The sequence below is a fragment of the Arvicanthis niloticus genome, chromosome 6 (assembly GCF_011762505.2).
Source record: "Arvicanthis niloticus isolate mArvNil1 chromosome 6, mArvNil1.pat.X, whole genome shotgun sequence".
Taxonomy (NCBI): domain Eukaryota; kingdom Metazoa; phylum Chordata; class Mammalia; order Rodentia; family Muridae; genus Arvicanthis; species Arvicanthis niloticus.
The window spans coordinates 48,629,591-48,642,364 of NC_047663.1; the positions used below are offsets into that span (position 1 = coordinate 48,629,591).

Genomic DNA, 12,774 nt, shown 5'->3' on the forward strand with positions numbered 1-12,774 from the left:
AAAAGTTTAAACTACTAAATGAGAAATGTACAAAGGTGCAACTAAGCCCCAAATTTCATAACTGCATTCACAAAGAAGCAAAATGAGGAGAAAACGGCTGTTGAGCTTGGCAAACCTTGAGTGACCACCTGTCTGCAACCTTCCCAGCCAGTGACCATGTTTATGTACACTTCTGCTCCCAACCTCCTGCCCAGAGACCAAGCAAAATTAACTGGGGCTGGATTCTGGGCCCTTTTCCTGGCTCTACTAGTCAAGAATGATAGGTCTACTGTCCTGAGGACTAACAAAAGGAGAAAAACTACCAAAGGGGGTACTTCACTTCCTTCTGGGAATGCCACTCACCTTAGGCCATTTATAAGTCCCAACTTTGGTGTCATAGCGTGTCTTCCCACCTCTAGAGTCAGTAAATTCCAAATAATCATACCTGTGAAGACACAGAGCCCCCATTACTTCCTTTGCTTGTTTCTGACCCACTGTTGCTTGAGAAAGGAACCAGTGAGTCTCACCTTTTCTCAGTCTCACACCTCTCATCAAATTCCACCTCGAAATAAGTTGCCCCTGGGCTAACAAAGACAGACACTTCATGGCAGTTATTTTCATAGTTGTGGGTGGATTCCTTGGTCCAGGTATGCAATACCACAGGCTGCTCCTGCTGCCAGGTCTCCACATCCAACTAGGAAGACAAATGAGTCAGAGAAAACAGCTCAAATCATTCCACCCCAGCTGGTATAACAGGCTGCTTATCAGAGCTGCGGGAGCATGGGCTCTAATAGCTCTGAAAGGCCACTGTACAAGGCTAAAAGGCAAGGCCTTGCAATCCATATAGACAGCAAACCTGTTCACCATTCCATACAGCACACACCCACTTTTACTATACTCCAGGAGCTCTATGACCATCTGTCTTTTAGCTAGGACAGAATGATTTCTTACAAATGATTACAAGTATGACTTTTCAGTGGAGAAAAAAACAAAAACAAAAGCAACAAAGCCCCTGAATTTGAGAGTTTCAATAGGCTTAACATTCTTATTTGGGACTCTGGAAAATCTGGGACTTCTCCCCTCTTCTCTGACTCTCTTTTAAACCTACTAAATGTGTATGTCTTTTCTATTGCAACAGGGCTGTTGTAGAGTGCAGACCATTAAAAAGTTGTATACTGAAAAATAAAGAAGAGACTTCCAAATCTAATTTGTCTTTGAAGCTATCTAGACTTCATCTGAGTACTCACTGCTATGAATTTTATGTAATTTCATATGCTATTAGTTGCATGGCTTCCTTTGGGTCTGCTTTCTGATGCTGATAAATCAAAGAGGGTCAGCACTTACTACCCTTGTTGGAAAAACTGATCTACATGTGGGAACATCAATCAGAGCAGTCAATCTCTCCCAGGAGAGGAAAATGCAGGTTCAAGGGCCACCTTGAGTCACCTTGCTTAGGCCTCCTTCAGGGTCACTGCACAGCTTCTTCAACAGCTCTGTGAGGGTGCTGAACTCTCTTAGGAGTGTGCAGTGGGAAACGTCTAAAGTGCAGAAGTCTAGCAGGAAGATGACCTGCAGGAGGATGAATAGAGGGCTTAGCATACACTTCAGACTATCTCTGGGCTAAACACCCCTCTCTGCTTATTACAAACAGTACCCATTCTCTCTTACCAGTTGACGAGCTGCCATGGAAAACACCGAATTACATAATTTTTCTACTATGGTCTTTCCACTATACTGTGACAAAAGGGACTCCAAAATCACTCTCATGCTTGTCAGAAACTGTCCCACATCTACCAAAACATAAAGGGAGAAGTTAATACTTGATATAGGAAAAACTTCACTTGCTTAACTGTCATCAAAAATGAGGCTATAAAGCAGTGGTTCTCAACCTGTGGTCAGTTAAGACCACTGGAAAACATAGATATTTATGTTACAATTCATAACAGTAGCAAAATTACAGTTATGACATAGCAATGAAAATAATTTTATGGTTGAGGTCACCATGACATCAGGAACTGTATTAAAGGGTCACACTAGGACAGTTGAGAACCACTGTGCTAGAGGGATACAGAAGCTGGGGGTCCTGCATCAGATGAGATTGCTGGCCATCAGGCAAATGCTTCTGGGAGGGAAAGCAGTCCAGATATCAGTAAAAGTTGCTATTAAAGTGAGTTATGCCTTTGTTCTTGTTACTTTTCAGGGAAGTGGAGATAACATTTCTCTAAGTGAAGCTATGCTAGTCATGGAGGCACATGCCTGTAATCCAGCACTATGGGCCTGAGGCAGAAAACTGTGAGTCTGAGGTCAGCCTGGGATAGTCGTGAGACTCTGTCTTAAAGAAGAAAAAAAGACAAAGTCAGCCCTGCTAAGAGGACTATGATACAGAAAGCTACATGCACACCCGATACATGAGTATATGAGTTACTGGGGAAGAGTGTTCTTGCCAGGTCAAATTCAGAAACTTGTCTGTGGTCATGGATTGCTGACACTCACATTTTTCAATAAGATCCATGGCGAGCTCTTTGGCTGCAGCATCTGTGCTCTTGAGCTGCAGGAAGCACCAGGAGAGCAGGCTGCCTTGCACAGACCAGAACAGGGAGAAGAGCACGGAGCCAACCTCCCCATGGGCTCGACTGAGCATCAACAACTCACACTGCAAGAGAGCAGACAGAGTGTCCAGACAAGACTGTTCAGAGACCACAGTGAGATATTTCTATCAGAGCAACTGTCACTACAAACAAACAAACAAACAAACCCGAAACCATGTACATGGGGAATAGTCAATCCAGTAGCAAAGCAAGAAAGATGACTTTATGAAAATGCCCATCTACAAACAGTTTTCTTCCACAGGCCATCTGTTTCCGCACCCCAAGGAACCCATCCAATTGTTAATCTTTTCCTTCTCTTATATCTTCATATTTCTTCTCCCTTTGTGGCTCTTCCTGGGTATTTGATCAAATTTCTTCTACCCTAAAATAACTTTTGTCTTCCTATGGACTATCTAACCAATATCTCTGTTCTTGAAGCTTTTTTTGAGGGGTCATCTGACCTCTAGAGATAAAGTCTTATATGTAAGATCAAAGGTATATTTATATTGGGACCATTGTGGAATCAACTTTGTCAAGCTAGAACCAACTCATTTATTTTTCTAAAGTAAAACATAAATTATGACATGTCATAAAGGCTACTGGACACAAATGAAAGACAGCACATATATCAACATTAATGAATCTCAATACCAATGCTCATTAAAGCAAATATGTCACAGAGGATTACATGTATATAATTTTGTAAGGCAAAACAAACACTCTGTATCAAAATAATAAGAAAGGAAAGAAAGAAAACCAGTGAACCCAAATGAAATTACGTTGACTCCATTTAGAGAGGAGAGAGAAAACTAAGCCATCAAAGAGCTAGTGGCAGGGAGCCTGAACTTCAGACAGACCAGTCCTTCAATAGAGGGGTGTGTGTGTCTGTGACTGATCCATAGATCCATCCTTCTATCCAATAATCCTCCTCTCCTTTCCTTTCCTTTCCTTTCCTTTCCTTTCCTTTCCTTTCCTTTCCTTTCCTTTCCTTTCCTTTTTCCTTTCCCTCCCTCCCTCCCTCTTCTGCACTCATCCATTCTCCTCGTTCTAAAAGGTATCTTTATAACTGGGCATTTCTGTACCCACTTTTAATTCTGGCACTCAGGAGGCAGAGGTAGGTGTATTTCTGGGAGTTTCAGACCAGCCAGGGCAGGAGACCCTGTTTTATTTGTTATTTATTTATTTTGGTTTTTCAAGATACAGTTTCTCTATGGCGCTCTGGATGTCCTGAAACTCACTCTGTAGATCAGGCTGGCTCAAACTCAGAGATCCATCTGTCTCTGCCTCCCAAGTGCTGGGATTAAAGGAGTGTGCCACCACACCTGTCTCTACTTTTTTTTTTAAAGGATGGAAAGCTGAGTTGATTCAGTGGTTGAGATTACTTGTTGGTCTTGCAAAGGACCTAGGTTCAGTACAATCATCTGTAACACCAGTTCTGAAGAATCCGATACTGTCCTCCTTTGTTTTTTGTTTGTTTGTTTTTTTTTTTTAAAGTTTTTGTAACAGGGTTTCTCTGTGTAGACTGGCTGTCCTGGAACTCACTATGTAGACCAGGCTGGCCTCAAACTCAGAGATCTGACTGCCTCTGCCTCTCAAGTGCTAGGATTAAAGGCATGAGGCACCAATACCTGCCTCCAATATCCTTTTTTGACCTCTGAGTGCACTAGGCATGCATGTCATGAACAATACATACATTCAGGGAAAATAAGATAAAAATAAAAAACTTTAAAAAATGTAAAAGTGCCTTTATTTATTGTGGTTTTCCTTCTGTCTCTCATTCTTTTGTTTCTGGGGATACCTCACAGGTACCAACTGTCACCTGGAGGGACAGCTTCTCCCGACCCCTCAGACACTTGTTCACTCATGCTCTCACTTTCCCTCCTCCTTGAGCTGCAGCTCTCTTAAAACCCTGCCCATGACTCCTCCTGCTCTTGCAGCTGTCCTCCAGCTGCCTATAAAGCTGTCCAGTCATAGCTTCAACTACCATCAGTGTTTTAGATCTTACAACCCTAGCACTCGGAGTGTGCAGCTCGGTCTCACCTGAAGTTCACACCCTGCTATTCCTCTCTTCAAGCACCTGTTTCCTCCCCATCTTGTCTGTCACAGGCCCCCCTCTACCTACACTGCCTCCATCTTCTTCCCTAGATTTTGTCTCTCTATGGCTCCAGCATTACCTTCTCCAAAGCACCTTCCAAGCAGCTCTAGGGCTACACATGCTTCCCAGCCTCTCCCACATGCCCATTATTCTGACAGGATGACTGCATAGTGAGACTGATGGCATGTCTTCTGCACTCTGCTGGGCCCTCTATCACTATACCCCTTGTGCCTGGATCAGGGCCTTGTACACAGCAGGCATCAAGTAGATACAGGTGAATTAACAGACTTAGGAGAAAACTTCAGGTAAGCAGTTCTGACCACTTTTACCTAATCCAAATCTATCTCTCTTGTATAATCACCAATATCTCAGAGAACTATGCTAGCAGCTGAATGATCTCTGCCTAGGAGGCTCAGTGTAATCCAACTCCATCTGTGCTCAGAGGTGCAAGGGCTGACTGGGAATCAATCTCCAAGTGCTAAAGGCTTACAGAGAATTCTTTGGCAAAAATGCAACCTCATTTCTCTAGCTACAGCTTACAACAAGTGTGACCTTTTGAAAAAGAGGACAAGACAGCCCAGATTTTAGTCCTGGCTCCAACATTTAGCAACTCCTCCCACAGGAAGCACAATCAGTGAAGTGAAGCCCAGTGGGATCCCTGAAGTTCTCTATCTCAGCATGTGACTGCATGGGGAGGGTGAGAGTTTAGAAAGACTCGAACCTGAGGAACATACAGGATAGAGATGAGCTTCAAGGCAGGGGAAATGGCAGAAACAGAGGTGGACACTAGCGTGAGCAGTGGTCACCCGGGGTGGAGAGCACATATTGGTAACAAGTAGAGTGAGCATTCTAAGGAAGATTCAAGGACAGCAGAAGAATCCAGAAAAATGACAGAAAGCACAATGTCAAAACCAGAGAATGACTGTAATGACAGAAATGAGTTAGTTTGAAGACATGGTAGTTAAACAGTGGTCAGCCTCAGTGGAGCTGGGACCACTGGTGACTCAGCTGGACTACATGCTCGATAAGGACTATAAGAGAAGGGAACTGCCCACTAGCTTACTACTGCAGATGGTTTTAATAACAACTTAATAACAGGAAAGCACTAACAAGGAGATCAGGGCTAGGATGTGGCTTAGTTGGTATGTCAGTTGTCTATAACACACATGCAGCCCTGCATTTCCATCCCCAGAACTGCTGGGTGTGTTGGCACATGTCACCTGTAATCAAAGCACACAGGAGGTGGAAGCAGAAGAATCACAAGTTTGAAGTCATTCTCGGTAAGCTAGTCTGGGTTAGATGAGACTGCATTAAAAAAAACAAAAACATAAAAAAAACAAGGAACGACACAAACAAACAAACAAACAAACAAACCTAAAGACACTAAGCTCAATCACAAGATATAAGATGAGTCATTCTGAAGTCCACACTTTCAAATACCTCAAGGCTCCTTGAAATCTTGGGTTACTAGAGTGAGCCAAGGAGGCTTTCTCAGAGCCTCCTTGAGGTACCTGGTAAAAATGTTTAAGCCTTATCCCTAGGGATTTGAATGGGCAGCATGGGTGAGATCTGGAGACCAATCTTCTGTCAGGCACTACTTATTTGGCAGCAGCATGGGCTACATTCTAAGAAACACAACATATAAATTATCTCCATCACAAGATAAAGAGGTTACAGTGTCAGAGTTGATAGGGCTAAAAATTCATAAACTGATCTTAATTTAAAAAAAAGATCAAAGAAGTTTTCAGAAAACAAAAAAATCAGATCTTCCTGGGCTCACTGATCAATGCATTTGATGTCCATCCCTCTGTTCACAGAAGTCTTAGCAAGCACTCTTGTGTTTTCAGTCTTTGCTAAGGTAAACAAAAATCTCCTAATTTGTTTGCAGGGGCTGTCTAGAAACCTCTGTGCCCAGGTGAAGCAGCCAATATCAAAGTGTAATCATATTGCAAATGAGGGCTACAAGGAAGTGACTGGCATAATGGTGCTCTTGAAAGCAGGACAGAAAGATGAAAGATAGCTGTCACTAGGTACCTCTCGAGCAGCAACAGAGAGGAGGGTGTTCATGACTGCCAAGACTTCACTGGTGTTCATGGTGGCCAGGTCACTCTTCTCAGGTAAGAGCAGAAGGCCTCCTGGATCCTTATCACTGAAAGGACACAAACCTGTCAACATCTGGGTACAGATTGGGGATTTTCATGTTTTCTACCTCGAAAATCCCAAATGTAGACAGATTTCAATGTCAGGGGTCAGGAAAACAAGCTGGGCTGTCCCTTATACCTTTATATGCAAATCCCTTAGCATCTCCAAGTCCACCCAGCCCCTGCTTATCTTCTTTCTGCAAATTACTATCCTGTGCTTTTTTGCAGGTGTGTGTGTGTGTATGTACATATATATGGAGGTTAGAAGATAACCTTGTGAATTGTTCCTCAGGCACTGCCCATTTGGTTTGCTTGAGAGAGGGTCTCTAATTGGTCAAGGACATGCAAAGTAGGCTGCCTAGCCAGCAAGCCCTAGGGATTTCCCTTTCTCTGCCTCCCAGCACTGGGATTACATGTCACACCACCATTTCTGTTTTTGTTGTTGTTGTTGTTGTTGTTTTGTTTTGTTTTGTTTTGTTTTGTTTTTAATGTGGAGTCTAGGGATAAAGCTCAAATCTTCTTGCAAGGCAAGCACTTTACCAGCTGAGTTATCTTCCCTGCTCTTCCCAGCTCTTGCTTTTGTTTTTGAGACAGAGTTTTTCTATGTAGCCTAGGCAAACCTGAACTCACTATGTATGCAGTCCGGGTTGGCCTTAAACTCTCAGAGATTCTTCTGTCTCCATTGCCTGAATGCTGGAATTACAGGCATGTGCCACTATGCTGGTTTGTAGTTATTTTTTAAGTAGTTATATAGTAGTTAATTATAGATTTAAATATAAAACCTGAACTTTCTCCAATTACAGTTTCTACCTTTAAAATTCCCTTAGAAACTTTAGCACTCAGAAGGGATCCACAGTAGACCCAAATATAACTGTTTCTATAATAACTGGGACTTGAAGTACATCACTATTCTAGTCACTCTTACACCTAGAAGAAACTTCAGAAACTGAAGTTTTTTAGATTAGCAGATAAAGCACAATTCCAAAATACATGAGAAGAAATAGCTATAATAATAATAATAATAATAATAATAATAATAATAATAATAATAGTAATAATTTTTCAAAGATCCAAGGTATTTGATAAATAAAGAAAAGTGAACTTACCTAAAATATGTGCAGAGTGAACGGAAAGTGAGTTGCAGAGACTGCTTGTGTTCATGCTCAGTGACATTCTTCTAGGAAACCAGAAACTGTACATTTAGAAAATCAACTCCACAACATTCTTGATACCTTAGAGCAGCACAGAATGCCACAGAATACCACCACCCACTGGACCATCTCAAAGCATTCAACTAAGCCAGTAAGCAGCACTCCTTCATGACCTCTGCATCAGCTCCTGTCTCCAGGTTCCTGCTCTGTTTGAATTCCTGTAGGGACTTCCTTCAAGATGAACAGTCATTTATATACTTGGAGTTTGGTTTTGTTTGCTGTGTCTGTGCCCTGGTTCTTCCCTCTTGAAGTACGAAAGCATTTAACTTATCTTTGATTGTTTAGGAGCCCACAACTGACTTTGAACTTTTAAACAGATTTTGTAATTTTACAAAGATTCTGGATTTTAAAAGAGACAAAATATTTTAAAGAGACTGGATTTTTAAAGACTGCAGGACTTTTAAATTTTGGAATGCTTATGTTGCAATGTTGATATTCATGTGCTATCTTGGGGATGAACAAGAAAGGAAATGTTATGGCTTAAAGTGATATCTGTATGTCAAATTGACAAGGGGTCACCAGCCCCTCAACACCAATTTCTATGTAAGGCATTAAGGGAGAGTCCAGAGAATTTAAGATCTAGGCCTCTGCTTAGTACAGTACAGTTGAGAAGATAAGAGATGATCACAATGAGCACAGTTGTCTTAAGAGAGAATTGTTTAGCAACATAAAAATTAGCAATGCTGTTTAACTCATGATGGTATAAAAGTGAAAAAACAAAACAAAAAATAATAACAACAACAAAAAAACACTCAACCTAATCCCTCTCTGAAGGGATGAACAGAGAGAAAGAAACAAGGCTGCTTTGCTAAGAGACATTAACACCATTCACGTGGCCAAATGTCTTCTATGTTTCACGTGAGACACATGCTAACAATAACAACAAAAGTCATTCATTCAGCTACCTGATGAATGCTTCCAGCAAACAACTCCAAGAGTATCTGGTATAAAATGTTCCATTTGACATCTTAGTGCTTTTACCTATGAAAAGCACCTTTTACCCTGGTACTGAATCTGAGTAATGTGGAGAGGGGCCCTAGGAGGTTAAGAAGAACCAGCTGAGGAGTCAAATCTTGTTAGATTTTCTTTAGTTATATACTGGGATTGTTATAAATAAAATAGGTCAGGGATTTACTTCAAAATGACACTGGGTGGGTGTGTATACTGAAAAGTAAGTGAGGTATATCACAGATAAAACAAAATTAGCCTGAGTGTGCCATTGTCAAAGTTAGGTGATGAGAAGTCACTATATTATTCCTTTAAATTTTTCTCATAATTTGGGCAAGAAAAGATAAAAATTCGATTATAGGCAAGTCATAAGAGTGGAAACTACACTGTGACTAAGCAAGAGGAAAAGCATTGAGCACAGTGCTTGTCCTTTAAAAACCACTCAAAGCTCTAGAGATAGTGAGCACATCAGAAAACACTGTCATGTATTTAGAGAAGATAAATAAAGATTAACTCAGTCATGAAATCCATACTTTCAGTACATAATTACCATCATGGTGAAGAGCTGGTTTCTCCGGGTCTGTCGATCAGGAAAGAAGATGGCAGCCCCATTGAGAAGAGTGTTTCTCACTTCTTGTTTTAGGATCTCCATGGGCATGGAATCTCCATCAGCTCTATCTACCACTAATGAGAAAGAACAATGGATCAGCTCTAACACATTCCATCAATTGCACTCACTAACCTGCGTACACATCTACTGCTCTCCATGCTGTGCTTTGTACCAGTGCAAACTATTTCTTTGTTTAGGTTTGGCAGTATAGGCAAGTTAGTTTTTATTGACATATGACTAAAACAAAGGCTATCTGGACAAGTTTTTATATATTGATTTCTCTGTTCTCTTGAGATACACTCGAGACAAAGACTTAAAAGTCCTCTCAGATGTGGCATGTGCTTCATCCTCAATTGTTACTATAGTCTCTCTAATGGCCTCATCCAGAGTCTTGAATGACGTAAAGGTTGAACAGTGTAAAAGTAATTACCCTCAATAAAATAGAACTGTATCTGAAACTAGGAGGAAGTCAGCTATGGAAGAACAAACCCTCAACTCAAAACAGTAATCCAAAAGGCATCAAACAAAATTCTCCTGTTGTGTTAGGGGTATAAATCAGATGGCAGAGTGCTTGCCTAGCATTTGTGAAGCTCTGGGTTTGAGGGCCAGGACTATATAAAACTAGTTTTGTGAACAAGAAAAAGATCATGCTGAGTGAAGTAACCCAGACTGGGAAAAACAAACTAAGTGGATATTAGTCATAAAGGTCAAGATAACCATGCTACAATGCACAGTCCCAAAGAAGCTACGTAACAAGGAGGACCCAAGAGGGACACTTGAATCTCACTGAGAAGGGGAAATAGATTAGATGGGGGGCGGGGAGGAGAGATGGAGGTAGGGGACTGGGTGGGAGAGGGAGCAGGAAAGAAAACCAGGAGGTATGAGGAGTGGGAAGGGTGGAGAGAGACAGTACTGGGAGACAACTGGATTGGAGGGATGAGGTGGGGGAAGGATGGAGGGAGACAGTACTGGGAGACAACTGGATTGGCAGTGGGCTAGGGGTTGCAGAGAATCTCTGGGATGAACTAGAAACCTAGGACAAGGAAAATCCCAGGAATCCATGAGGGTGACCTAAGCTAAGATTCCTAGCAATAAGCAATTATGGACATTGAACAGGCTATCTCCTGTAACCAGGCAAGACTTCCAATGGAGAGTTTAGGACACAAACCCAGCCACAAAACCTTAGATCCATAATTTGTCCTAACTACAAGATGTTCAAGGGGTAAAAGGTGGAGCAGAAGTTGAAGGCTGGGACAACTAATGACTCACCCAACTGGAGACTCGTGCCATGAGAAGGAGCTCATCCCTGACACTATTAATGATACTCAGCTATACTTGTAGACAGGAGTCTAGCATAACTGTCATCTGAGAGGTTTCACCCAGCAACTGATGGAAACAGAGGCAGAGACTGAAAGCCAAACATTAAGCAGAGTTTGGGGAATGCTAAGGAAGAAGGGATAAGGACACCACAAGAAAATCTACATAATCAACTAACCTGGGTCCATAGGGCTCATAGAGACTGAGTTGTCAACCAGAGAGCATGCATGGGATGGACCCAGGTGCTCTGCACACACGTAACAGCTGTGCAGCTGGGTCTTCACATGAGACTCCTAAATCAGGAGCAGGGACTATCTCTAACTACACTGCCTGCCTTTGGATCCCTTTCCCCTAACTGGGCTGTCTAGTCTGGCCTCAATAGAAGAAGATGTGCCTAGTCTTACTGCAACTTGATATGCCAAAGCTAACTGATATTCACAGAGGCCTCTGCTTTTCTGAGAAGGGGTAAGTGGGGGGAGGGGAGGCAAGAGGGAGGGACCTGGAGGGGAGGAAGGAAGGAAAGCTGTGATTGGGATATAAAGTGAATAAATAATTAATGAAAAAAAAAATCCTGAGTATTGTGTTATAATTCCTATTGCCTATAATTCCATTACCTGGGAGGTAGAAACACAAAGATCATTCTCAACCACTTAAGTGAGCCAGAGGCCAGCTGGGATACATGAGACCCATTCTTAAGGAAAAAAGAAAGAATTAGAACAGAGGAAGGGAGGCAGAAAAGCAAGCAGGTTCATGTCTTCCAGTACCAATCTCCTTCTGGCTCACATAGTCACTAGATGCCTCACACCAGTATAGACAAGTGGCATATAGTCACCAGTACAAAATCACATTCAAGGCCCATTCTAGCACCTACCATCACATAAGTGTGTGTAGAGCTCCTTGGCTGCCTGTATTCCCTCAGGACGCTGTGCTGCAGACTTCTCCTCCTCTAAGGCAGCTTGTGGGTCGTCCTGCAGTACTGAGAAGCAGCTCTGCAGGAGCTGCAGCAGAAGGGTCTGTGCACAGATGCATTCTTCCCTTGGGCTGCAGAGGACAAAGAACATCAGAGAGCAGAAGAGCAGGTACCGTTTACCCTCCAAAGCCATATAGCTGTCTATAAAGGACTTCCCTCAAGACATCAGATTTAGTAAAGGAACACCAAGCCAGAGGAAGCTGGGAGGAACACAAGGAACACTGCCAGACATCTGGAAACAGAGCCCATCTGACTGCCCACTGGAAACAGACCCTGTCTGAATGCCCACTGGGGGAAGGAAACACATTTTGTTTCTTCACCTGTAAAATGAGACGACAAATCATGTCCTTCATAAGACTATGATCAGAACAAGAGTCTCAAACGTTGGAACTTTTTCCTGATTTTGGAATATTTGCACATGCATGCATGCATCAGAGAAAAGGGAAAAAGGGAGGGGAGAGGAGAGAGGAGAAGGCTCTCTTGGGAGTCAGGACCCAAGTTTAAACATAAAATTCATGGAGCTAGAGAGATAGCTTGCTCCAGAACCATAAGAACTGGCATTTAGATCCCAGTGCCCTTGTAACAAGCTAGGCATACCCACAAATGCAGTAACCCAGCTCCAAGGTGTGTGTGTGGTGGTGGGGGCACAAAAGACAGGAGGATTTCTGGGGCTTAATGGCTTCTAGCCTAGCTAAGAAAATGTGATACCCAATGCTCTCTTTTGGCCTCTACATACACACAGGCCCACATACCCACACACATGAGCATAAACTCACACACATAAATAAACAAATGGATAATTTTTAAATACAAAATTCATTTGTTTTACATACATTTTTTTTTCAGTGATGTCCCAGGGCCTTGTACATGCTTACAAGTACTATGTCACTAGAGACTGAAGCCAGGACCTGTGTA

At 42.3% G+C, this 12,774-nt stretch overlaps 1 protein-coding gene across 2 annotated transcripts in view; it reads right to left on the bottom strand.

Moving 5' to 3' along the window:
• Zzef1 (zinc finger ZZ-type and EF-hand domain containing 1) overlaps positions 1-12,774 on the bottom strand; it is a 118,772-nt gene that overhangs the window by 57,957 nt on the left and 48,041 nt on the right. The window contains exons 15-23 of one of the 2 annotated variants that reach the window (XM_034506285.2): positions 11,761-11,930; positions 9,513-9,646; positions 7,910-7,977; positions 6,697-6,811; positions 2,473-2,632; positions 1,648-1,769; positions 1,426-1,548; positions 507-673; positions 343-424 (exon numbers count right to left, since the gene is read on the bottom strand). In XM_034506285.2, coding sequence (XP_034362176.1) covers positions 343-424; positions 507-673; positions 1,426-1,548; positions 1,648-1,769; positions 2,473-2,632; positions 6,697-6,811; positions 7,910-7,977; positions 9,513-9,646; positions 11,761-11,930 — 1,141 coding nt within the window. Of the gene's footprint in view, positions 1-342; positions 425-506; positions 674-1,425; positions 1,549-1,647; positions 1,770-2,472; positions 2,633-6,696; positions 6,812-7,909; positions 7,981-9,512; positions 9,647-11,760; positions 11,931-12,774 lie in introns of both variants that reach the window. The other variant, XM_034506286.2, reaches the window with a different exon arrangement.